The 27,379-nt window shown below is 40.4% G+C and overlaps 1 protein-coding gene across 5 annotated transcripts in view; it reads left to right on the forward strand.

Annotated features, from left to right (window-relative positions):
- ELK3 (ETS transcription factor ELK3) overlaps positions 1-27,379 on the forward strand; it is a 51,997-nt gene that overhangs the window by 19,668 nt on the left and 4,950 nt on the right. For 3 of the 5 annotated variants that reach the window (XM_070947551.1, XM_070947553.1, XM_070947554.1), the window contains 3 exons: positions 16,035-16,243; positions 17,951-18,745; positions 25,421-25,543. In XM_070947551.1, the coding sequence (XP_070803652.1) occupies positions 16,037-16,243; positions 17,951-18,745; positions 25,421-25,543 (1,125 nt within the window). In that variant the 5' untranslated portion in view covers positions 16,035-16,036. Of the gene's footprint in view, positions 1-2,791; positions 3,032-16,034; positions 16,244-17,950; positions 18,746-25,420; positions 25,544-27,379 lie in introns of all 5 variants that reach the window. The other 2 variants (XM_070947550.1, XM_070947552.1) reach the window with 1 other exon arrangement.

Consider the following 27,379-nt stretch of genomic DNA (forward strand, 5'->3'; position numbering starts at 1 on the left):
CCCAAAATGTGGTAGATTAATAATGTGTTGTGCTTCTTGATGTTGCCACAAAACTTCCTTATTGAAACAACTTCATTGGCAATTGCCTTCCAAACCTTTATATTCTATTGCTTACATGGAATATAAAGCCTTGCATATTATAGAACCCAACAACTACTCTTGTGCAAATTAACACATATACTGCTATCTTTATGCAGGGATCATGTTGTGGATCAAACTGCCATTAGAGTTGAAGCAAGCCACCTCCTTTACCTTTGTTTATGCAAGACTTTCCATTCTTTCAAAATGTATCATTTTATTAATATTTAGGCTTAAATTTATTTCTTTTAATTCTATTTCTGTCCATTATTTTGAGTTGCTAAGGGACTGGGTTATATGCAAAACTTATAAATAAATAAATTTAAAATATTATTTAAAAAGGTTTACATGAAATATAACCTAGACAAGCAGTTTTTGGTCTTTAGATCTATAAGTCAATTATTGATGAGTTAGAATTAATTTTGTTAAAAGCTTATGAGATTCCTATGGATATAGAACATATTTTTGCATAGGTCCATTGTCCTATTTGTATACAGTTTCCATGGGTCACAATAAAAATATGTCCAGCTCACTCCTTATGCTTTTCCATATTATCATATAACAGAATAATCCTGGAAAATAGCAATAACATTAGCATGTAGACTTATATACTGCTCCACAGTGCTTTATAGCACTCTCTGAACAGTTTACAGAATCAGAATATTACCTCTAACAATCTGGCTCCTCATTTTACTGACCTCGGAAGGATGGAAGGCTGAGTCAACCTTAAGATGATTAGGATGGAACTGCTGGCTATGGGCAGAGTTAGCCTGCAATACTGCATTCTAACCACTGTGCCACCATGGCCCCTATAAAATTCTCAATGGCAATCATTTGAGATATTGGTAAATATCTCTGTAACATGCTATTAGGATTGATGAAAAACACAATTTTCCAACATTTTAAATTTTCTATACTCTGAACATTAGTATATCAAGAGCAAAAGTCATGCATTTTATGATTCAGTGATATTTCTAATTTTTGGTGGTTCCATTACAGCAGTACTCAAACTACTTTCTGTAGTTCACAGGGATGTTTACTTCAAGAATGTGATATCCTGCCCATACAAGATTCAATTCACAATTCAACTTTATGCATTTTTTCAGATATATTTTTTACCAGACTTCATTACATTCCAACATCCTATGTTAGTAATCTATTATCCACATAGTCCCAGAAATCAAATTTCTCTCATGAAACAGTTTCATTCAGTTGAATTATTCTTTCCCTTTCCAATTCTATTTTGTGAATGAGAATACATTTGAGCTTCTTTCTGGATATTTAGAGTTCATGGTGATACAGTTTTATTTTTTTTTTATTTTTTTTTAAATTTTTTATTGTAAACAAACATACACATATAGACATAGACGTTAAAACAAACTAGACATAAACTAACTATACAATGAAATCAAGTCATATAACTTGCACTTTGAAAGTAGAGTTACTTCGGTAATTATATATCAATATATCTATATATATTATCTTTCATCTTGTATCAATGTTTATATAACGATATTTCCTTTTGTTTGCTTATTTTTGTGTCCTTGGGTGGTATTCTCTTTTTTCGTGTCTTTTTTATCTAACCATTTGTACCATTCTTGCCAAATTAAGTAAAAGTCTGTATCTTCTTTTCCTTGTATTTCTCTGGTCAATTTATCAATTTCTGCACATTCCATAATTTTTTGTATTATTTTCTCTTCTGGTGGCGTGTTTTCCAATTTCCACATTTGGAAATGGTGATACAGTTTTAGGTGCTCTTGGCAGCATTACTTTTTATTATCTAGAATTGATAATTGACCGTGGACTTTATAAATCTTGAAGTGTTTTGTCACATCTCTGATTGTTGTTCCAGGCAGGTAGAAAATTTCACAGTCTAGTTAGTATAGATTTATTTTATTTACGTATTTCTGTAATCTGCATGGATTCCCATTGGTTTACAACAATAAACAGTAATAAAGGATGTAAAATACCATATTTTTCAGAATATAAGACACACTTTTTGCCTCCTAAAAGAGGCTGAAAATTTGGGTGCGTCTTATACTCCGAATGTAGCTTTTTTGAAGCTTTTTTCCAGTCCTAATGAGGCGCTAGCGAGTGAAGCAACCTTCACTCAAGTTTGCCTGCTGAATACCTGGTAGGCAGAATTTTTTTCCTATTTTCCTCCCCAAATACTAAGCTGCATCTTATACTCCGGTGCATCTTATACTCTGAAAAATATGGTAAATAATTAATACTATTTAGAAAGGCTTATTTTTACTAACCTCTGGAAAGCCATGAAGCTCTACGCTAGCTTGGCTCAAGGGGGAGACTACTCATAAGTCCACAATGTAGAAATATTACCTATTGGACCATTCTCCTGACTTTTCAATAATGGCAGACCTCCAGCAGACTTTCTTTAGGGAGTACAAACCAGAGGGCTTGAGTATCTACGAACAAAGCTGTTCTGAAGGTACACAGAAGCCAAGCGGCATAGCACTTTATTGTTAAAACCAACACATTAAATTGTACTTCAAAGCCTGTTAATAGACAGTGAGCCCATAGTCTATATGTCTAGGGTGACTTTTGAAAGCCAGCCAGTCAATTAGCCAGTTGCTGCAATTTGTATCTACTGCAGTTTCTGAATAGTCTTCAAGGATACCTTTTTGCAGCATTGTATTTGTTTCAGTTCCTTGTTCTATCAACTGTCATGACTCTTCTCTTTGTCTACTTTCAGGGCACTGTTGTATCCTGTTTGTTCTTCAGGGATCTAATGTCCTGTCTCCTGTTCCACAGTGTTGAGTTTTCTTCTTCTGAAGAATCAGAGGTTATTTATTCTGGGAGGGCCTCAAAGCTATGCAGCATATCTTCTATGACACTTGTTTTTGGTAGTGATTCTCATCCACTGGGTTTGTTCCTTTGTTTATCTTCCTTATGGAAAATTGTTTCTGTTGAAGCATCTTCTTTGTTTCATCTGGTAAGTTTTCATCGTCTGCTGTTCCTGTATGTCCATTCCTGAAATAAGTAGATTGAAGGTCATTTATTCTCACCAAATAATTGAATATAAATAATAATCTACAACACCAATTTAAGAAGGAGAATTTGTAATGCTACATTACCAAGTATAGAAGACCTAGGCAACTGTGAGTGAGACATTGGGCTAAACCACAATGTGTATTTTTATTTGGTTTCTTTTTTAACTTAACATATTGGGTCAACCTAGCAATTAACATAAAACTATATATCTGTGATACAAACTTATGATTCATGGTTTAAATTTATAACTTAGCTTTATACATGAATGCTGACAACATAGCCTATTCACAAACTTGGTTTAAATTGAAACATAGCTTAGATAATGTGGGAAAACCCTTGCATATAATCTCATCATTGGGGCAGGAATTTCTTAGACATCAAGTTTGAGGAACTCATTTCATCATTAATTATGGCTACTTTATGTAGCATGATCAAGGTATACAGGGTTACAGAGAAAAGTGCAGAGTAACAGTGTAAGATTAAGTATATGATAAGGGATTGAACTGGCATGTCGGGGGTTAAGAGATGATTTTTAGCAAAATAAACTAGAGCTGAGATTGCAAACAAGGACAGATGTAGAGGGCCAGGTTTCCTCTGGCCTTGTTTCTCATTTCCTGCCTGCAGCCTACAGAAATAGCGGAAGCTGTGAGTGTTAATGAGAATGGGAAATTAACAATGCCCTACGTCACCCAGCTCAGGAAAAAAAAAGTTTTGCTGGACATCATTTATTTTTGGTAATAAATGAAGATTTAACATTAGTGTCAGGAAGACTTTAAAAACAATAAAAAAATTGCATGTTTTTGCTTGTATCCGTATGAATGGAAGAGAAAGAGATGAGATGAGAGCAGAACTCCTCATCTCTTTGCTTTGGTCTTCTCCCCAAAAGGGAACTTGTTCAAATAGACCTAAATAAATAAAACATTTGATGCAAAGGTAGAGTGGCAACTCAAGATAAATAAAAATATAGGAAATATTCAGTTATCATGAATGAATTTAAAACTGGAGGATCAGATCATTCTCCGTGAGAGGGAAACGTCTGTCACTCTGGGGTTCGACCTTCCATGCTTTGTGTGACCGAGTCCTATAAATTTACATAGCTCCGCCCTCCTGGCCCAGTGTTTCGACTCAGTCTATGCTGACCGGTCGTGTCTCCCTGGTAGTCCTCTATTCATCTCCTGCTTCAACGCTTGTTATTGCTTGCTCTGGAGTTTTTTCTTTCGATTATTTTGTTTTATTTTATTTTATTTTGTTTTATTTTGTTAGTGCTGCCTTTCGCCGCCTCGCGCTCCCCTCAGCCTTCGGGTTGAGCGCGGCGGCGCTTTTTGGCGCCAGCCCTCGCCTCACGCCTCACCATCGGGTAAGCCTCTCTGAGCTTTAATAGTGGCGGTTTTTTCTACAGCAAGGGGAGCTGATTAGATCGCTACTCGACCTGTTGGTCTGCGATCGGGATTTCCTTTTTAAGTTTCGGCATTGTCGCGCTCCCCTGATTGCCGCGGTAACAGCCCTTCGGCTGGCGGCATAATTTTAAAGGTAATTGGCGGCCCGGAGCTCTCTTTTCGCGGCGATCGCAGTAATAGCCTGGAGCTAGCGATCTTCTTGCCGCTTTTCATCGTTTATCCACTGATTTGGGCTCCCTTATTGTTTCTTACAGTGGCGGCAAGAGCTGTTTGTGACGGCAGCCATTTTGATCTGCTGGTGTCGACGGCCTTTTTAACCGATTTCCAAAATGGCGGCTAGAGGTCAATCTGCTTCTCAGCATTCAGGCAGAGGGTCTAAGAGACCTGCTCTCGATGACCCCCTAGAGGGGCCTTCCCCTAAGCAGCCCAAGTCTCATCATCGGGGCAGGTCTGCCAAATCGGCTACTTCTAGGGACGAACAACGCCGCCACAAGGCCATTGAGAAGGCCTTTACCAAGGCCCAGTCTCATGGCACTCAGACCAAGGATCCCGTTGTTTCCTCAAGGGCTAGTTCTCCAGCCCCATCATTGGCAGTTAGTGCTGTCCGAGAGCTTTCACCAGATGGATCTATTACGGCAGCCCCGCCTCATTTACCTGGTTCGGAACCTCTGTTTCAAATTAGGCCTACTGCTGAGGCTCCTGCGGAAACTGTCCTTAACATTCCAACCCCGTTGGCCCCTCAGGTGGCTCCTGCTCCACCTATTCCAGAGGCCTTTGAGCTTATGCTGGCCAGGTTCATTAAACAAGGACTGGCTCAATGCCTTCAGCAAGGCAATCCCGATCCTGAATCCCGTCTTTTGCAACGTCATCAACCGGATCCAGCCGGGGACTCGGTGTCTGAATTAGACCAAGCTGATTCCATTGCCTCCCAGGATCAAGCTTCTCTTTTAGAGTTAGATGAGGTTCCGGATTCCGCCTTATCCGATGACGAGGGGCCTGTTGCTGACCAGACCCCCTTCATTGGTCTGTTCAAGCCGCAACTCTTTCGTTCGTTGTTACGTAAGGCAATTGTGACCACTCGTCTCGGAAATGTTCCTGCTCCTCCTACAGATCCCGTTGCCCCTGATCCAGCTTCCGCTGTCTTTGCGGAACCTTCAGTCGACCCAGAGACTATTCCGGCACCCAAGCTCTTCTTGGATGTACTTCTTCGCCAGTGGAATTTACCAGGTGCCGGGCCGAGCCCTAATTCCCTTGATAAACGGCTGTACAATTCTGCCCCTGCTCTGGCGGAGTTGTTACAGCCCCCTCCGGTGGACGCCCCAATAGTGGCTCTGTGCAACTCATCCCATCCCGCTGGTCCTCCGGAAGATGCTCTGCGTCCGGAAGATCGCAGGGCAGAGAAGACTCTGGTTAAGGGGCACCAGGCGGCTGCCTGGGCCATCAAGGCTTCAACATCTGCCTCATTTTTCAACAGAGCCGCGCTGTTATGGATTAAGCAGCTTCAGGAACGCATACAACCTTCCGACTCACGATCACGTCAGGATTTGAGTAAAATCGCGGCAGCCCTAGAATATTCAGCGGACGCCACTCTAAATGCTTCTAGATTTGCGGCAAAAGCCCTTAGTTCCAACGTGACTTCGCGTCGCCTCCTATGGCTACGCAACTGGAATGCCGATATGCGGAGCAAGTGGCAACTAGCTTCCGCTTCCTATTCTGCAGGTTCTTTGTTCGGGCCTCCATTAGAGCCTCTTCTGGTGGAAACGAGAGACCGACGTAAGATTCTTCCCTCGGCCTCCAGACGCTCCGATTCTCGTTTCTCTGCTCTACCTCGGAACCAGCCCTTTCGTGCTTCCTACTCGGGTACTTACCAACAAAGATTCCAGCGTCCCTTCCCTGCGAGAGGCTTCTCCCAGGAAAATCAGGTCAGACAGGGAAACCGGTTTTTTCCTAGACGTTCCTCCCGGGGAGGCAGGGGTCGTTTCCAACGTAGATCCCGCTAATTCTGCCCCTATTGGGGGGCGTTTGTCCCTTTTTTTCCATCAATGGGAGGTTTCTACCTCTGATGCCTGGGTCCTGTCTACCATTAGGTCTGGTCTTTATCTGGAATTCCTATCCCCTCCTCCTTCGGTTTTTCTTCCCTGCCCCGTTTCCCACAATGTCGCTAAGAGGGCCTTGGTGTCCTCCGCTATTTCCCATCTTTTAGACATTAGGGCAGTCCAGGAGGTTCCTCGGGAGCAGAGAGGCCGTGGTTTTTATTCCCGTTTGTTTCTTGTTAAGAAGTCCTCGGGGGGATGGCGTCCCATCTTAGATTTAAAGGCCTTGAACCGGTATGTCTCGTACCGCCGGTTCAAGATGCATTCCTTGTCTACCATCTTGGAATGTATTCGCCCAGGGGATTGGCTATCCTCTATAGATTTAACCGAGGCATACCTTCACATTCGTATTGCACTTTCCCACCGTCAGTATCTCCGTTTTAGTTTTTTGGGGCGTCATTACCAGTATAGGGCTCTCCCCTTTGGCCTCTCTTCTGCCCCGAGGGTTTTTACTAAGATTATGGCCGCCCTTATTGGGCATATTCGGACCCTTTCTATACGTCTGCAACATTATTTAGATGACATTTTAGTTCTGTCTTCCTCTTCCTCCTCGGCCCAACAGGATTTGTCCTCTGTTCTGTCCATTTTGCAGGCTCATGGCTTTTCGATTAACTGGGACAAAAGCCAGCTTACCCCTGGTCCCCGTATTATCCACTTGGGGGCTTCTATCGATACGGTTTCGTCTGTAGTATCTCTCTCCCCAGAGCGCCAAATCAGTCTTTCTTCTCTAGCATCTCTGTGTTTGAGGGAGGGTTCTTGTTCCGCTCTAAAGCTTTCTCAGTTATTGGGCAAAATGGTTTCCACTTTTGGAATAGTTCCCTGGTCTCAATTACACAGCAGACAGCTCCAGTGGTTTCTGCTCCCTCTACAACGAGCCGGTCGCAGTTCCTCCCTCGTCCGCCTCCGATTGTCCCCGCAAGTTTCCGCATCCCTTCGGTGGTGGACTTCAGATGCCATCGCTCGAGGCAGCTGTTTTCGAGAACCTCACCGCCTGTCGCTGGTGACGGACGCCAGCCTTCTGGGCTGGGGGGCCCATCTTCTTCACCATCAGGCCCAGGGCCTTTGGACAACTCGAGAACGTCAGAACAGCATAAATCTCTTGGAACTGAGAGCAGTCCGTCTGGCTCTTCTTCGTTTTCAACATCTCGTGGAGGGCCAAGATCTCCTGGTCCTCACGGACAATATATCCACAAAGGCTCACATCAACAAGCAGGGGGGCACTCATTCCCGATTGCTCCTGACGGAGTCTCTACGTCTGGGCTTCTGGGCCGAACGGCACCTTCGGTCCCTCAGAGCAGACTATATTTCGGGGGCTTTGAACACTCAGGCGGATGCCCTCAGTCGACACGTCCTGGATCCGGGGGAATGGAGCATTCCACAGGCCCTATTTCGGAGGATCATCGCAAAGTTTGGGATGCCTGTTGTCGATTTGTTCGCCTCCTCGTCGAACCACCGGGTACCTCGGTTCTTTTCCCGCTATCCGGATCCTCGGGCGGAGGCCACGAACGCCCTCCGCAGCCACTGGCCTCCCGGGCTCCTTTATGCGTTCCCTCCTCTTCCTCTTCTGGCAAAGGTAATTCGAAAACTCCTAGAGGAGAGGGCAGAACTGATTCTCGTTGCCCCGCATTGGCCTCGCCAACCGTGGTATGCGGACCTCCGCTCCCTGTCGGTAGCAGCTCCTTGGCGCATCCCCCCAGCTTATCTCTCTCTTTCCCAGGGGGCAATCCAGCATCCGGACCCGTCGAGCCTCCAATTGTCCGTTTGGAGGCTGAGCGGCGTTTGCTGACCAACGCCAGCGTCCCTCCACGTGTCATCTCCATTATGCAGGCTGCCCGCCGCGGTTCCACAACGCGCATTTATGAGGCTACGTGGTCCGCATTTTCGTCTTGGTGCCGGAGGAACGCGGTAGACCCGTTAACTGCCTCTGTCACTACAGTTCTTTCCTTTCTGCTCGAAGGGTTTGATGCGGGTTTAGCTCCCTCTACCCTGCGCCGGCAGGTAGCAGCTCTGTCTACGGTTCTATCGTGTGGTTCTAAGGACTCTCTAGCCCGTCATCCGCTCATCAGGACTTTCATGCGTGGAGCTACTAATTTGAGGCCTCCAGTAGTTCACAGGTTCCCTACCTGGAATTTGAACTCCGTTCTTCGGGCTCTTATGGCTTCTCCCTTTGAGCCGCTCCGGGAGGTCTCTTTACGTTTTTTGTCGTTCAAAGTTTTATTCTTGGTGGCGATCACTTCGGCTCGTCGTATTTCTGAGTTGGGAGCCCTCTCCATTCGCCAGGACCTTTGTATTTTCCACAAGGACAGAGTGGTTCTCCGCCTTGACCCCGCCTTTCTTCCCAAAGTGAACTCCCTTTTTCATCGATCTCAAGAACTGGTCCTCCCTAACTTCTGTCCCCGTCCCTCTCACCATCTCGAACGTTCCTGGCACACTTTGGATGTACGACGAGCCCTCCGCATTTATATTTCGCGGACATGTTCCTTCCGGAAGACGGAAGCCCTGTTTGTTTCTTTTCAGTTGGACTCCATCGGCACCAGAGTTTCTGGGCCTACTCTGGGCCGCTGGATTCAGGCTACCATAGCTACGGCCTACCAACGCCTCCATCTGCCTGTTCCTCCTCACATTACGGCTCATTCCACCCGGAGCGCTGCGACTTCCGCGGCCTGGGCTACCCGCGCTCCATTGGAAGAGGTCTGTCGTGCGGCCACTTGGACATCCCTTACGCCGTTCATCAGACATTACCGGGTGGATTCCTTCGCCTCAGCGGACGCTGCCTTTGGCCGTCGGGTCCTACAGGCGGTTCATCGCCCGTGACCCCAGCAGTTCCAGTTCTTCTTTCTCCCGCCCTGGAGGACATTCAGCTCTGGTATGTCCCCAGAGTGACAGACGTTTCCCTCTCACGGAGAATGGACGTTGGTCTTACCTGAGACGTCCGTTCTCGTTGTAGGGAAACGTCTGTCACGCCCTCCCTGATGGGTTTATGGGGTGGGAGGTGTACTAATTCTTTCTCGTTTTAGGGAGACACGTCAGTTTACGCAACGCCCTCGCCGAAACACTGGGCTAGGAGGGCGGAGCTATGTAAAATGTGGACCAGACCATATTACTATTAAATTAACAAAGAATTAGCAAAACGTGTGTAATCAATAAGTGCAAGTCACTGGCTCAGTGTCAAGATGGGATAGCATGCTATATGGACATAATTCTAAGCTCAGTTCAGAGGAGCATAATTTTAGGATCTGAACTTCAATACTTTTAATAAATCACATGGATGAAGGGTTAAAAGCATAATGTGCATATCTGCAAATGCATATATATAACAGGAATAGCAAATAGCAGAAACCAGCAAGATGAATTTCCAGAGGAACAAAGAAAATGTCCTTAATTTAGGTAGGTTAGAAACATGAAAATAGGATGGGGAGACCATACTGGACATCTATACATTTGAAAAGAATCATGGTAGTTTAGTTGAGCTGAACATGAGTGTCATTCAGCTGCAAACTTTATACATGTAGTATTTGTTTGTTTGTTTTATTCATGTACCACCTGACTCCCAGCAGCTCAAAGCAGTTGCATCAACAGAAGTACAATGTCGGGGTCAATATTCATTGCTCTTAAGCATTTTGTGTCCATTTTACAAAAGACATTTACAAAGTTGGAGCATGTCTGGATGACTGCAACGAAGATGATAATAGGTCAGGAAAGAAAAATTTAGGAGGAATTGCTTGGGGCCTTGGGTATGTTTGGCCTGGACACAAAGAGAAGACTGAAGAGAGATGTAATAGCTGTCTCAAAGTGTCTCAAAGGATACGTTATGTAGAATATTATACTAGACTTGATCAGAGTATAATCAGAAGAGAAGAAAAGGAACAGAGATTTTATATTACAGGGATACGTTTTCAATTGGGTGTTGGAAGGAATTCCTAAAAACTGTTTAACAATGGAACTATCTAGCCTGTTTAGAGAAGTAGCAGACTTACCTTACTTAAGTACTTAAGCCAAGACTGATGACCGGAATGCTATAGTAGTGGAATCTTCATTAGGTGAAGATTTGGACTAGTTCCAAATATCCCTTCATACCCTCGCATTCTATGAAGCGATAATCTTTAAATCACCTGAGAAAATTGGGAAGTGTCTGGAGGGACAAATTGTGTTGGCTAATGCTCTTTAATGATATGACCATATTTAATCTGGCTTTTAGAACAGGTTACATGCAAAATAGAGATTATTACGTTGTGTTTAATTATCCTGCTACTTGATAAGTAAATACTAATGAATCAATTCAAGGTAAAAGGGATTTGGTTAAAAGAGGGTTTTTTCTGGGGGGGGAGGGGTTAATATGATCTCTCAATTTGATAAATAACTAATGTTTTGCAGAGTGCAAAATAGCAAGAATTACAAATTATTTTACTATAATTTTCCTGGTTTGAATTCCTATTCTGAACTCTAATTATTTCATTGGAGTTAGATTAGGTTTGGCCAAAAATAAATAAGCTTTTTACTTTTAATAGTTGCATTTTAATTTGTATATCATACTTTTAATATTTAGATTTTAATTTATATATAATTTGGTTCTCAAAAACAGCAAAGTGAACAGCAGTGTCTGGAGTGAATTTTACTAGTACTCAAGACTGCTAATGCAAGCTTGAGCAGTTTTTTTAAAAAAATATATAATCTCCCCTCAAGTTGCTGATGACCCTCCAAGAGTAAATGATCCACAGTTTTGAGAAACCCTGGTCTAAATGAAGAAAAGTATAGAGATGGCGAACCTTTTAGACACCGAACTGCACGCGTGCATGCCCAAACGGAAAGGTGTGTGTGTGCGCGGACATGTTCCCACACTCAGACATGTGTGAGCATGCGCATGGGCGTGTGCGGACATGTGCACATGCATGCATGGACATGCGCGCATGCACAGCAGAGACCTGATGACCAGCTGGCTGGCGGGAGGCAGAGCATCCCAACACCGGCAGCGCGGCAAGAGCTAAGATCTTTTTCTTTCACGAGCTCCTGTTTCCTGTTTCCTCATTTGCAGGGAAACAGAAGCTCACAAAAGAAACGCCACGAAGATCTGACTTGGGGCAACAGCATGCGTGCCAGCGGAGAGGGTTCTGCGTGCCATCTCTGGCATGCATGGCATAGGTTCATCATCACGGGTATAGTGCTAAGACTGCAAAACCCAAAACCTTTTGGTATTACCTTTTCGTTTAAAAATGGAAATGAACATGTGAATGCACAAACCTATCGCTTGTACTGAATGTACTATTGTAATGTATTGAATGTACTGTTATGTGCCATCCAGATGATGTCAACTCTTAGTGTCCAGGTGGATAGATTTTCTCCAGGAAAATCTGTTCCTAACCTGTTTTTTCAAATCCTTCTATGGCACACACTGCTGCCATAAAGGTAAAGGTTTTCCCTTTTCCAGTTGTGTCTGACTCTAGGGGCCAGTGCTCATCTCTGTTTCATAGCTGAGGGAGCCAGCATTGTCCGAAGACATTCCCTCAGTCATGTGGCCATGACTGTATGCCTAAGGGCACGTAACGCTGTTATAGTTGAGGCCATTCACTTGCTGCTAGTCATCCTCTTTTTGTGTTTTCTTTCCCAGCAATATAGACTTCTCCAGAAAGCAAGGCTTCACATAATGGGTCCAGAATAGCTTCTGCTACACTGCAGTTTATATAAAGGAAGATTTTGGGCTTCCCTCAGGGTATTCCTGCTACTTTTATCTTAGTACAGAAGTGGGTTTATCCCTAATCTCTGTTAGAATTTACCTTGAATTGCTAAAGTATTATGAGAAATTAGAACGCCTTTAAAACCCATACTTAACCTCTATTGTTTTGCATTATATGGATGGCAATAAATGAAACAAATTCCTGCCTCTGATCCCCCCATTGGTATTTCTTGCCCCCTGTAGGAGAATTTAAGTTTATGGGGCAGTAAAAAAAATCAGAGATATGTTTTTTGAACAACTTGCCTATAAAAATGCTGAAAGTGGGAATTGATATTCTTGTACATTCAGTATTTTCCTCAGTAAGTTGCCTTGGGAAGTTAATAAAACATTTTTGATTGCTTGGTTATTTGCCATAAATATGGTTTTGTGTTATACACACAGACACATGCAGACAGGCACACATATATACATACATGTAATATATATACACTAGCAATTTAAAATTCTGTCTGTGCTGCACTAAGGCCTGATACATTCGTAAATCATATGAAGTGGTTCTTTGTGTAGTTTATCTAAGATCTTGCAGAAGAAATGTGACATTTTTACTGCCTAAGAAGTACAAAAGAACTGGTAGTATAGAGAGACAGAAATCGTGTGCCATCTAGTGGCAGACATGTTCAATGAACTTTGTTTAAAAGCGGGGTCCTTGTTGCTCTCTGAGCTTGCTTGTTTTCTTGCAGACGTTTATTTATTTATTTATTTATTTATTTATTTATTTATTTATTTATTTATTTATTTATTGTTTCGATTTATATGCTGCCCTTTTCCGGAGACTCAGAGCGGCTTACAATTAGCCTAACTAGGTAACAGCATCAGTGCTAGTAAGGACTAGTAGCTGGTAGCACTGACGATGTTACCTAATTTGGGTAATGAAACATCTGCAAGAAAACAAGCAAGCTCAGAGAGCACCAAGAACCCCTCATTTCAACCCTGAGCTACAAATATTCTTTATTGGTTTGTTTAAAAGCTCAGGCGATGAGTTGGATTCTGGGTGACATCATGGACAAGTCTGTGCAGTCACCTTGGCACCAAGAGAAAACAAGTTTGCCAAGAGTATTTTTTAACTTTGCCAGGTGAGTCTATTATTCTGAGATTTCCTAGTAGATCCAAATATTCAGCAAGAGTACTTTAGATCAGTGGTCCCCAACCCCCGGTCCGCGGACCGGTGCCGGGCCGTGGAGTACCTGGCACCGGGCCGCGCAGCGGCCGGGGGACATGAACGCTGCAGCGCAAAGGCTCCTGGGCCGTGCGCAATGGGCCGTGCGCAAAAGCTCCTGGGCCGTGCCCCCACCCCTGCGCGCGCTCAGCGGGCCGCGGCGATAAAAAGGTTGGGGACCACTGCTTTAGATCCAAACCCTAACGAAGCCTGACTCTGAGTTTAAACATATTCAAAAACATGATAAGGATAATTTTAAAAAATGTATAGTTTAAAAAAAATCACTAATAAGAAAGCAGAAAAAATAAAGAACCAAAATATAAAGTTAAATTCACATAATTATATGACATTTGTAATTTTAAAATGACATAAAATATTTTAAAAATCTATTCAATATTTCTGTGGGAAAAGACATTTATGTATTACTTTGTCTATCTAACTAAAAATGCGAACTAAATATGAATAAAGTAATTATTAACTAGGGATTCATTAAGGCTTTGCTGTTGCATTCAATTTTTTTTGGTCAGTGTTATTTTCCATACTTTTACTTTTTGTCCCCAAAACAAAATAATAAAAATTTTAAAAATTGCAAGAGTTAATATGCCTCCTTTGGATTATTTTTTTATACATAATGAATTTTTAATACGTTACTGATGAAAGTTTATTTAAATTGGAAATTATTCTGGACTAAATGAAAACAAGTTTCAAGGTTTTTACTTTTGCACGAATACATATTTTCTTAAATAACTTTTATTTTTTCTATGTACACTGAAGTATACTTGAGGGGTTCTCAATGGAACTCCTCTTCATGGATCACTGCCTTGTCGTGGCGAAGGGGCTTGCGTAGCTCAATGAAGCTATGAGCTATGCCATGCAGGGCCACCCAAGACGGAGAGGTCATAGCAGAGAGCTCTGACAAAACGTGATCCACTGGAGAAGGAAATGGCAACCCACTCCAGTATCTTCACCATGAAAACCCCATTAACAGTACCAAAAAGCTCACTGGAGAACAGCCTAATGCTGGGAACAATTGAGGGCAAAAGAAGAACGGGATGACAGAGAATGAGGCGGCTGGATGGAGTCACTGAAGCAGTAGGCCCGATCTTAAATGGACTACAGGGGTTTGTAGAAGACAGGAAGGCCTAGAGGAACGTTGTCCATGGGGTCACGATTGGTTGGACACAAGTTCGCGACTAACAACAACAATGGAACTACTACAAAGAATAAAATATAAAGTCAGATACTGCAACTAATTACAACAGCTAAAAAAATCAAAGGAGGACAATGTTCATTGAAATAAAAATGGTTTCAGCATGCTAAAAGGTATTAAGGGTTCAGGTCAGTCTCCTCAGGGAAGCTGTTGGACATATTTAAGTTTTAGTGGAAGTGTTTTTGCTCAGTCACACAATCCATCATAAACAAACTATAACAAGATGGGTAATTCCATTTGCAGTTCCGCCCATACTTTCTTACTAATTTCAACTTCATTTTTCTATAGGAAGATATTAAGAGATACAAGAGTGGCATATTCTGAAACAATGTGGTATTGTTATCTTTCTGAAGGCGCCTTGATCTATGGTGATTGCCAAGAATAACAGTCCACTGTAACACTTTAATTTATCAATTAAAGCTTAGAACAATGGCTCTAGTTCATATGTGGTAATAAACAACTTTAAGTTTATTGTATATTGTGTACTATTTTATGTGAACTCATGTTTCCCAGATTGTAAAACATAGTTTTCTAGTGTCATTTGCAGAATATTTGATCTTGGTTAAATGAAACATAGATGAATGCAGTGTTGGAAATAGTTATTGGGATTATTAGCAAGCAAACCACACCTGCCCATGTCGGGCAGATCAGCTTCATGACCAGTTGTGGCATTCTACAGTCATGTGACTGTGATTTGTGATGTTTTTTTGGATTCACTTAATGACTGCTATATTGGCTTAACAACTATGACAGTGGTTTGCTTACAACCACTGCAAAAAAGATCAGAAAATTACTTCTGGTCACATGGGTGCCTTGATTTACAACCATAACAACTTATGATGAATTTATGGTTCTAATTATAGTTGTAAGTCGAGAGCTACTTGTATATACATACTTACATATAGAATCCTACTTATGTGTTATATTTGAAACTAATTTGAGTTTAAGGCAGATGTATATCTCTTTTGTAACTGGGTTACACTTTTTAGAATTATCCCCCTTTAGTAAAAAAATCTGCTGGCTAGTGATAGTTGTGATGTGATAATACTAATAGTGGATGAGAACTGACATGGTTTTTATCTCTGTTTCCTCATTTTCTTTTTTAAAACAGAGAAAATTGAATTACATTAAATCATTGTATGCATTTTACAGTGGAATTAGTGGGAAAGCATGCTAGTGTTTTTTTATAGCTTACTATGATTTTTCTTTCCAGTGTCAATCAAGATAAGAAGATGAAGGACTTCTCAAAAATAGGTCCTACAAATTGTAGGCTGACTTTCAAGCCACTTGCCCATTTCTGAGTGCAGCAATATTCACATTCTCTTTATTCTCCTCCTTTTATTTTGCTTTATTGTAGGCATGGAGAGTGCAATCACACTGTGGCAATTCCTGTTGCAGTTGCTTCTTGACCAGAAACATGAACACCTGATTTGTTGGACATCCAATGATGGTGAATTTAAGTTACTTAAGGCAGAAGAGGTGGCTAAGCTGTGGGGACTCAGAAAAAACAAAACTAACATGAATTATGATAAACTGAGCAGAGCTCTGAGATACTATTATGACAAGGTATTTTTTAATTTTAGATAAACAAAAATAGTCTTATATATACGTTGTACCTGGTTTCTCCGACCCAGAGACAAGGATGTTTTCCTTTCAATGCACTTGCGGAAATTTTTAAATTTTCTTTCTTTCTTTTTTTAAAAAAATTCTAATTCTTTGCTGCATATTTTGGTGTTTATCCTGAAAATGGTAACATTATTTATTTTTTTGCAGAAGAACAAAACAAAAAAAATCTTCTTCTAATGTAATTTACACGACTTTACATTTTTTTAAATTGTAAAATAAAATATTAATTTCAATGTTGGAATAGCGCTAGATAATAACACGGTGTTATAAGAAAGCTTACACGGCTGCTTTGGAAGCAATTCCCAGCTGGCTCTGCACGATCTGCAAGCAAGGCCACTTGGCTCTGTCTAAGGCCTGAATGCAGAGACAGCCAGGAGCACTTGGGAAGCAGCTGTGTGAACATGAAAAAGTGGCAGCTGCTTAAGAATTTGAAAAGGGGCACTTTGTATGCCCTTCTATGCTTTCTGAAGCACTCCTTTCAAAGGGTTTCACAGCCCTTTTATGATATGGTGGTATAGTAGTAAAAGACTCCAGTACAAAAATTAGAATTATACAGGTAGTCCTCCACTTACAACAGTTCGTTTAGTGACTTTAGAGTTACAGCGGCACTGAAAATAGTGACCTACGACAGTTTTTTACACTTTGACCATTATAGCATCCCCATGGACACATGATAAAAATACAGATACTTGTCAACTGGCTCATGTTTATGATAAGTTGCAATGTCCTGAGGTCATGTGATCACCTGCAGCATTCTGACAAGCAAAGTCAATGAGGAAGCTTATCAACAGAAATTTAGGGCTCAATTGCAGTCATAAGTTGAGGACTACCTGTAGTAGAATAGAATAGAATAAAATAACAGAGCTGGAAGGGACCTTGAAGGTCTTGTAATCCAACCCCCTGCCCAGGCAGGAAACCCTATACGACTTGGATAACCAGACAAATGGTTATCCAACATCTTCTTAAAAATTTCCAGTGTTGGAGCATTCACAACTTCTGCCGGCAAGTTCCACTTATTAATTGTTCTAACTGCCAGGAAATTTCTCCTTAGTTCTAAGTTGCTTCTCTCCTTGATTAGTTTCCAACAAATTGATTAGTATATGGTTTTAAATCCTATAATGTCTTCTGTTTCTTTTAAGAGCATTTTAGGGGTAATTAGAATGGTGCCCATCCAATATATCGCTGTTAGGCATATTGATAAGGATGGAATATAAAATGACTACATTAAAAAAAGTACAATAGTCCTGGATAGTAAGAAAAGACAATGTTGCATGTAGCTTAAAAAGAAAGAACAGTGTTTTGAGTATATTAAAAATTATGTTTTGGAAGGTTAGAAAAGAAAGGGGAAAGTACAGAAGAAAGGGAGAGTGACAAGAAAATACAGAATCCTGAATTTTCTGTGAAGAGCTGTTGTTAACAAAATTTATCCTATATTGTATTAAACCATTTTGGCCCTAAAGCCCAGTGCTGGTGATTGAATTAACAACTTCTTGAAGTCTGTGACAATGTCATTCTCCCAATATTTTTATCCAGAGGTGCCAGGATTGAACTTGGGGCCTTTTCTTTAGTTAGTCACTTGTACTTCTTTGAGCTATTTTGTCAAGTCACTTACATATTTTTTCATACCTGCTTTGATATTTTCTGCAGAACATTATCAAGAAGGTGATTGGTCAAAAGTTTGTGTACAAGTTTGTTTCTTTCCCGGAAATCTTAAAGATGGATCCTCATGCTGTGGAAATCAGCAGAGAAAGCCTTTTGCTGCAGGACAGCGACTGCAAGATGCCTCTGGAGAGCAGAGAACAGCATAAGCATGGTCTCCCAGTCTTGAAAGGCACAAGCCGCAACGAATACATTCATTCAGGGCTGTACTCATCTTTCACCATCAATTCCTTACAAAATCAGCCAGAAACTCTCAAGCAAATTAAAACAGAAAAGCTGGAGGAGAAATTGGAAGAAACCACACCTCTGGAAGAAGTCCGGACTGTTATTAGATTTGTGACAAACAAAACAGACAAGCAAGTCATGAGGCCTGTTGTGTCATTGCCATCCACATCTGAAGCAGCAAATGCGTCTACATTTTTAGCATCCTCTGTCTCTGCAAAAATATCATCCTTAATGTTGCCCAACACAACGAGCATATCCTCAGCTTCATCAGCTTCCTCTCGATCACCATCTCTGTCACCTAACTCACCCCTTCCCTCAGAACACAGAAAGATCTATCTGGAGTCTACTTGCCAGGATTCAGATTCTCTTGAGCCATTGAATCTTTCTTCAGGATCCAAAGTAAAATCTCCTTCTCTTCCTCCAAAGGCTAAAAAACCCAAAGGCTTAGAGATCTCCGCACCTCCAATGGTTCTTTCAAGTACTGACCTCGGCTCTATTGCCCTCAATAGCCCTGCGCTTCCCTCAGGATCCTTGACCCCTGCTTTCTTCACCGCACAGGTAAGACAGATGTCTTTGAATTCCTAGTTGTAATTCTAAAAAATTTATTGACACGACATGCTTCATGGTTATTGTAAAGCAATTTCAAAGCTTATTTGGGCAGAATTTAGAGAAATATACCATCACAAATGATAGTTAGTTAGTTAGTTAGTCAGTCAGTCAGACAGACAGACAGACCGACCAACTGATCACTTAACAGTAAAAAAAAACAATGGACATCGACTATGCAATTTATTATTTAAGTTACTTCCTGTTAGAAGTGTTAACAATCAGAGCCAATGGGAGGAAAATCAATTTAGCAAGGGAGATGAATTCCAGGATTTTGTGAAGGGCAGAATTAAGTCTATCCCAGCTGTAGATAAGTGATTTTTCTTACCTGGAGAAAACAGGTGACTTAGGAAATAAGCTGGCAGATATTATATAAATCCATGCAACCTATTCCTGGCCAGAAGATGAAAATTCCCTGTACTTGTGCTTAACAATAACAATTATCTATAGTTATTATAAATAAAAGCATTAGAAAATGATATAAAAAGTCAGAGCAGCAGCAAATGCATATTTGTAAGTATAGGTACTAGAGGAATTTTTTGGGGGGAGAATGTTCAAAAGAGAAGCACTGTTACAACCATGTTGTTGTGGAGTGTTTTGGCAACATTCTGTTCCCCAGCCAAACAGAATAAATTCACTTCTCCAGCTTGGCAATTCCAAATGTGTTCAACCATAGTGCCCAGGCAGCATGGCCAAAAGTAAGAATAGTGTTCTGCAGGAGTTCAGATAGGAATGTATAGAGCAGGGGTGTCAAACTCATGGCCCATGGGCCGGATGCGTCACGCATTGGTCACGCCCTGCCCGGTTTAGCAAAGGGGAAAAAAAGTCACGATACATCATGTGATGCCGCCACGACGACGCAAGTTTGGCACCCCTGGTCTAAAGATTCTGCATTGTCTGGAGATGTGCAGTTTTCTTTGAGGAGACAGTTATTATAAAATGAACATTTTGGATTATAAGAAATCTGGTAAAGTTTCTTATTGGGGTTGCATATTTAAAAATTATTTGGAAGACTTTCTTCACACTTTGTATGAGCTCAGCATCTTTCTGCTCTTCATGAAAACAGCCCAGCCCATGGATTTTCATGAGCGTGACAAAAGTGGTTGTTAATGGCTTAGTTGGATGTATGACACTCTGTAATGGTAACGTGTTTTGAAGAATAGAACAATATTTCTCAAATTGGAAACCTCCAGATGCGATGGGATTTCACTTTGCAGAATTCTTGGTATAAAGTAGTCATCAAGGACAAAAGAACCAATAGGTGATATTCCATTTGCAAGCTGATATAGCCTAACATGTCCAGAAGGAATCACTATCACCAGAGAGAAATACCTTCCGTGTTTTCCCAAAAATAAGATCCTGTCATATTTTTTTCAATCCTGAAATAAGTGCTTGGTCTTATTGCCATGCGCTCAAAAACCCAATTGGGCTTATTATCAGGGGATGTCTTATTTTGGGGGAAACGGGGTTTATTTAAAAATCTATATGTTCTCTCTCTTTAACATCTCTAGATAATATGTAAAGACAGTAAGACATTATTAAGTCAAGAAATATAATGCTTAAAAAAACTTGTAACGGACCGAATGAATAAGTATATTTTTAACGTCCTCTAAGATCAGGGCTTGCTTCAAGTCCAGGGAAAGTTGTAATGTGGGCCCTACCACAGAGAAGTCAAAATTAACCATTCCATGTCAGGACCTAGAAATGTGTATCTGCATAGCAAGATTTGTCTACAGTGAATGTTTAAGAACAAGTTTTGTTTTTTCTCTGACCAATTGGCAACCGGAATTCTTAATAGCCCTTTGTATTCTGCTGGCACTAGGCCTCATGCAAGCAAAATACCAATTGACATGTTTGGGTCAGATTGTTTTATTTAATCAGAAAATGGCTTGAGGATGTTCAGAAAACAAGAAAAGCTGACTCCAGAAGGGTAACGAACTGCTTCTCCCTTTTGTACTGAGGTTCAAATGAGCTTTACTTTGCTCTGCTCCTGTTTTTGCTCCTCTGACTGGGAACTGCCTTGGCAATGAAAAATATGTGTTTTGCAAACTAAGCATTGGATTTCCCTTTTGTTTCCAGAAAGAGGATAGTGATGGGCAATTGCAAGCCTTCTCTTCCTATATTGTCCTTTTACAAAAGCTTTATGTTGTCCATCCAGTAGCAGAGCTAACCCTGGCGTTTTAAACAAACGCTGCAATCTTGACAAGATATTTCCAGTCTGTTCTTATGCATATGTGCTCAATTATACTTCATGGAATTTAGTACAACATATAGTGCCAGTCATAGAAATTTAATTATGCAATATTCAGAGAGAAACATTCTTGATTTTTAAAGAAAGATTAAGGCCCAGGCTACATTGAGGGTAAATGTAAAATATCAGTACACAAGTAGAAAGTAGGTAGATATGTGTGCATGGGACGGATAATTCTGTAACATAGTAGTTATTGACTTGAAGATGTGATTTAGGATGTAGGTTTAGCTCTTATAAACAATATGGTTGACAGTGGTACTGATGAAGCTCTCAGTGAGTTTACATAAAGGCACATGGTAGAATTCATTCTTTTCATTGTTCTAAAGCCCTGGCAAAAATTTTGATTAAAAAAAATGAAGAGATATAAAATAATGTTCTATTCCATTTTAATGGCTGTGAGCCTCAATGGTTTCCTCAATTAGCCCCCCTTAATTAAAAACCATTCTGAATTGCATTTATCAAAATCGTGAATAAATAGGCCATGGCAGGGAACAGTGCTGTTTTGAATTAAGGTGGATTGTTCTTTCTCTGCTTCTCCAATAATGTATTATTTGCTAATTGCAGTCAAGGGAATGAGAGGATAGGAAAAGCACAAAGATGCAGAGAAATGCTATATATCATCAGAAAAAGAGATAGAATGGATGTATTAGAAGCAGAAATAAACAAGGTTTGATTCACACAAAATTAGCCATAATTAACATCTGCTTACTTTTAACGTAGCAAGATCTATGAAGTTTAAAAAAATCTTTCCCCCAGCTGCTGTACTTAAGCCAGGTGTTATCCTTGCATCCCTTAACATGATACATATATGCACCAGTAACTGTTGATATGACTTGTCTTATGTTGCCTTTGCCTTATTCTCAGATTGTACCTGAAATCACTTACCGGAAAATCATGTTTCAGTTTTAAAGTAGCGCTTTCCCTCTTTATCCAACTCACTTTTTGCCATTGATACATTTTAGTATGCTTCATTGATAGTGTAATTAGAGGCTGGGATCTGACCAGCTACGACTGACCACTTTAGGCTACTGAAGGCATACTGTACTTCCTTTCCTCCAATTGCCAGCTACGTCCATTTTGATATGGGCTGCAAAAGAGACTGGAGCTTGCTACCATTATGCCTGCCTTGAACTTTTTTCCAACATGTAATGCTGCTCCTTATATACCTTAGTTTAGCACTCTTTGGAATGAGCATTATCCTCATGCTTAAAGAAATGGACTGTGCATTGTTACTAAAGAGTGCATTGAAGTTTTTTCCACTGCTTCTGCTGATTTGCATGATAGCACTTTTTACTTGTTCTATTTTTTGTTTTGTTTGTTTTGGTTTCTGACGGAGGAATGCATACCTTGTGTCCTCCGTGGGCTTCTTGGTGTGGCCATTTGCCACTGGCACTTCCATTCCCTTTCAATTGAGGATAGATCTCATTCATGACAATCTCCCACCATGTATCCCTATCAGACAGATTATTTTTTACTGATGTGTAATCCTTTTGGAATGTTAAATACAGGTGACACTTGTGGAACTCTTCTGTGCATTCAGTTGGTTTGTTCAAATTGATGGGTGGTTAAGCAAATTGTTCCAATCCCTTTTCTACACTTGTCTGACCCCACCCCACACCAGGGAGAGTGGCTGGTAACTGTTATCCTACTGGCAGGTAACACATGTTACCTGCCAGTAGGTAAAATGAGAAGGAAAATAAAGGGGGGGGAGGCATTCATCATTCTGCAGTCACTTTTATTAACTTGTCTAATATTAAAATTGTAAAAATAGCCCAAGTTACCGGCCTTCTTATTTCAGTAGAATAGGGCTTGGGTATATGAGGACAGCATCTTTTTGTAACAGTACAAAGACTGGAAGAGAGCGCTGTATTGCAGTCATCCGGCTTTTCCCTTAGATGCTTCTTTTTCAAACTCTAGGTGGTAATGTGGGCCCTGCCCCATCGTTAGACGTAGACACTTTCTGTCAGCCCTTGGAAAGAGGCAATGGCAAACATCTTTTAAAATCTTGACAAGAAAACTGCAGGGACTTGCCCAAGCAGTCACCAGAACTCAATGCTGACTCTGTGGTCACACACACCGGACTCTTGTTTCATTTGTTATTTTCTGACATAGTAAGAGTTATTTGACAATCTTTAAGCATATTGCACTTGCTGACTGATATTTATCCACACAGAAATGATCAAAAATAGGATGCAAGCGCTATTTTCTTTCTCCCCTTCTGTTAAGGTATATTTAACCAACATATCTTCAGAACAGAAGAAAGAAAACAGCACAAACATTCTATTTTTGATCAGTTCTGCCTGGATAAATATTAGTCAGCAAGCATATCGCATGAGGGCAGTTTCAGAACACTCCATACAAAACTGATGTAAAGTCATTTCAGAGGTTCTGCATCATACCAAATATAATTTAGGGCTTATAATTCTGCAAAGAAAGAAAGACATTAATATCAAGAAAACTGAAGGATCATTGCAAAAGTCAAGAAAAGATTATAAAAAATGTAAGCATCTCCAGACACATCAGTTTTCAATATAATCAGTTTATCAAAAATATCAGGACAAGTCTCAAGACAAGCAGTCTTTACAATACCTCCAGTGCTATTTGTCATTTTTATTTTTCCAGAACCTCAAAATGTATAGAAATACAAGTTTACAACTTTCACTGTTTACGTACTGGATTAAAAACTCATATGTAATTATATGAGTCAATTCAAATTCTAACTGTAGTTAAGGATAGTATTCCATAAGCATCAAGGTTAGGTAACTCATTCCGTATGAAGGATTCTGAAGCCATCTAAATGGCTACAGATCCCATCCAGCTTTATAATTCCCAACAAAGCTTGGTGAATCTCAATTTGGTAGTCTTTCTGCACTTCCTGCTACTTCTATTGATGTGATTGCTTCAACCACACAGGGAGCAAATCTTGTTCTGAGAACCACTTTATATTTTTTGAAATCTTGAGAACTATCCCTTGAAATGGCTGTTAATTTTATATAGGTTTCTAACTTTACCAAGTATTAATACAAAAACTGACTTCTCATGGAAAATGTGAAAAGTTCAAAGAATACTGTAGCAATCCCTCTTTCAGGATTAACCCACTTATTGATTAGACTGGAGTTCTGATATTCAGTATTGGTCTTTGTTTGGCTTAAAGTCTCTTCAAGTGCTATGTACAACATAGGGAATTAGACATTTTGCTGATTAGCCACTTGAGAACTAAGTTCTAACAATGCTAAAAGCTGCAGTAGAAGAGTTTAACACTGAGCAATGATCAATTCCTAAAAAAAGGAACATGGTTATTTTTGGTACAAAAGCCTGAAAGTTTGCAGTTCTTGTAAAAATAAATGACCTGACAGTTGCTTTCAAAGCTGTGGGCTGTTTGCAAGAGAAATCTCAGCTTTTTTTGTGAGTCATTCTGTTGAAAATAGCAGTTAATGAGCAGAAGATCCACACAAGCTGCGTGGGACTGAAGCTCCAACCTCTGTCCAATTGTGTGACATGAGCCATATTGAACTTAATAGGGTATATTTTGGATAGGAGTTTGAGGTTCAAACTCTGAACTAATGGATGTAGGTATTTGCTCGATTACATTCCAACTTTCACCTGTCAGGTTTCAACAATAATGGAAACAAAAATAACTCAGAAGCCCTGGCTATTTGTTTACATTCAAATAGACATCATCTTGAATTTCTTCTCTGGATTCTCTAATATACTGCAAACCTCAAATATAATCTTCCAGTGAAGATGATTCAGGTTGGAAGTCACTTTTGAGTTTACATAACATATGTCTGAACACCAATTAAAAAGTGGTCTATGGAGGAGTGAGGTAAAACCAGTACACTTGTGCATTCACCAACTTGTGGCATTGTGTGAACATGTATAAAATCAAACATGTAGACGAGAGTAAACAAGCTGGGGATTTATTTAAAAACATTATGAACACAACCCAATGCATATTTTCAAGACTATTGATATACTCTGGCATAGGGAACTAAAGGGGAACAATGGGTAGCTGTTTTCAAGATATATTATAGAATAAATAGTAGTTAAGTTTGGATGGCTGCAACAATCTAGTGTGGGGTCTAAAATAGCTGTTTTATGATTGAAAGACTGCTGTTTTGAATCCAGCTATGCTTTCATTGATTATGTTCCAGGGAAACAACTAGAAAGTGTTCCATTAGAACTGATGCAGGGATATGAAGAAAACAATATATTAGAATATGACTCTACATACCCCATTCAAAATGTGTATTAGAAAATAGGATGTAAGCAATACTGAACAAGCTATGATAAAAGTGAGAAAGTTAATGGCATACTAGCCTCCTTATGGCCATATTTATTGACAGACGACTAAGCTAGTGTGTTTTGTCTTGTAGACTCCAAATGGGTTACTGTTGACCCCGAGTCCCCTGCTTTCTAGCATTCACTTTTGGAGTAGCCTCAGTCCTATTGCTCCCTTGAGTCCTGCCAGACTGCAAGGACCAAACACCTTGTTCCAGGTAAGTTGGTGCATGTTATCTCAGACCAATCTTTGCCATTGGCGAACAAAAAACAAATATAGGAAATATGTAAGAGTTACACCCTTTGCTCAAGAAACAAGATCTTCAGCATTAGGGTGAGACATATTATCAACTGATTATTCAATGCTTGGAAAACACATGTAACTTCTCTGAAGCCAGGAGACAAGGACATCACTGCTGCAGTAAAAATGGCTCTGGTCCAAAATTGTTCATTATATTGCTGGTAAATGAATTAGGAGCTAATCTGCTGATAGTATAGTGTACACATCAGAGTACTTTCCTGATAAAACATCAGTGGCAATATTTCATTGTAAATGAGGTTAAAAAATTGTTGACAATTTTTAGTACATAATGAAATCTATGAAAAAGACCACAAAGAATTTTGCTGGTTGCTCAGAAGGTTAGCATGCCTTATCTGAAACTGAAATCTTTCAGTAACAGGCATTGAACCTTGTATTAGAAAAGCTACTATCAATCTCAAGGATGTGACAGCTATATGGGTGACAGCTATATGAGTCCAAGGCACGCTCTCTTAATCTCTTATCAAAAAAGAGAAAAATGTCAGTGTAAAACTGTATCTACACATGAATTTGCCCTCTTGGGTGTATTTGACTGACAAGAGAAAAACTGAAAATATAAGCAGCTTTGACTAACATTAATGGTTCCTAAAAGTGATAAATAGATTCTGGATCTGTTGTAGCAAGGAAATGTCCCTGGCTGTTGCAGGGTTGCAAGAAAGGGAAAGGTCACATCTCTGTCAATAGGATGTGTGAATGAGTCCACAGGGATTTAACTGACCTCGATTAAAATAAAATGTGGTTTGTTCATCCCCATGCTGATGCACATTCAAGAGGGGCACTTTAACTGCATTTCCATGACTGCCATCTTTATTTTTTTGACTGCCCCCTGCAGGTAAGATTTATGGAAAGATAGGGCAGAAGTGACAGTGTCCCAGCTTGTGGCAGCTGTGGTTCTCTAACACAGTTGTCCATTTGCCCAAAGCTTCTTTTCTCACGTGATACCAATATGCAGGAATTAATAATTAGGAGAGCTGGAGAGTTGTGGCTGCATTAACTGTTATGGCAACCAAGGCCCTGAAAATTCATTGGATTAAATAAAAAAAAATCAGTTGGTCGTGGACTTTGTTTCCTATAACAATTGAGAAGAAGCTTTTTCGGATTGAGGTACCAAAGCTTTAACAGAAGTAGCCTGTTTCTTTTATGGTGTTTTGTCTCTGAAGAGAGAATTGCAGAGAAAGCAGCAGAGGGAAAATCAGGGCGCTCCTTTTTATATTAGTATTTTTCAAAATGAAATATGACTACAGAAGAATTTTAAGCCTCCCCCTCCCCCTTCATACAATGCTTGAAGAATTTAAATAATAGTATAATCTACCAAGAAAGCCTTATTTAATTAGCAGTGGGTAAGTGCTCTGAAATGTAAATTCATCCACTCTGGTGAAGGAAGAAAAGGAGATCCAAGTTTCCACCACCTTTAGAACTTGCTTTGCTCACTCTATAGGTAGTCCTCGATTTACAACCACAATTGAGCCCCAAATTTCTGTTGATAAGTGAGACATTCATTAAGTAAGTTTTGCTCCATTTTATGACCTTTGCCACAGTTATTAAGTAAGCCACTGCAGATAAGTAACATGGTTGTTAAGTGAATCTAGCTTCCCCATTGATTTTGCTTGTCAGAAGTTTACAAAAGGGGATCACGTGACTCCAGGACATTGCAATTGTCATAAATATGAGTCAGTTGCCAAGTGTCTGAATTTTGATTACACGACCATGGGGATGCTGCAATGGTCATAAGTGT

The sequence above is a fragment of the Pituophis catenifer genome, unplaced genomic scaffold, assembly GCF_029215685.1.
Source record: "Pituophis catenifer annectens isolate HBS135680 unplaced genomic scaffold, rPitCat1.0.hap2 SCAF_7, whole genome shotgun sequence".
In the NCBI taxonomy this organism is placed as follows: domain Eukaryota; kingdom Metazoa; phylum Chordata; class Lepidosauria; order Squamata; family Colubridae; genus Pituophis; species Pituophis catenifer.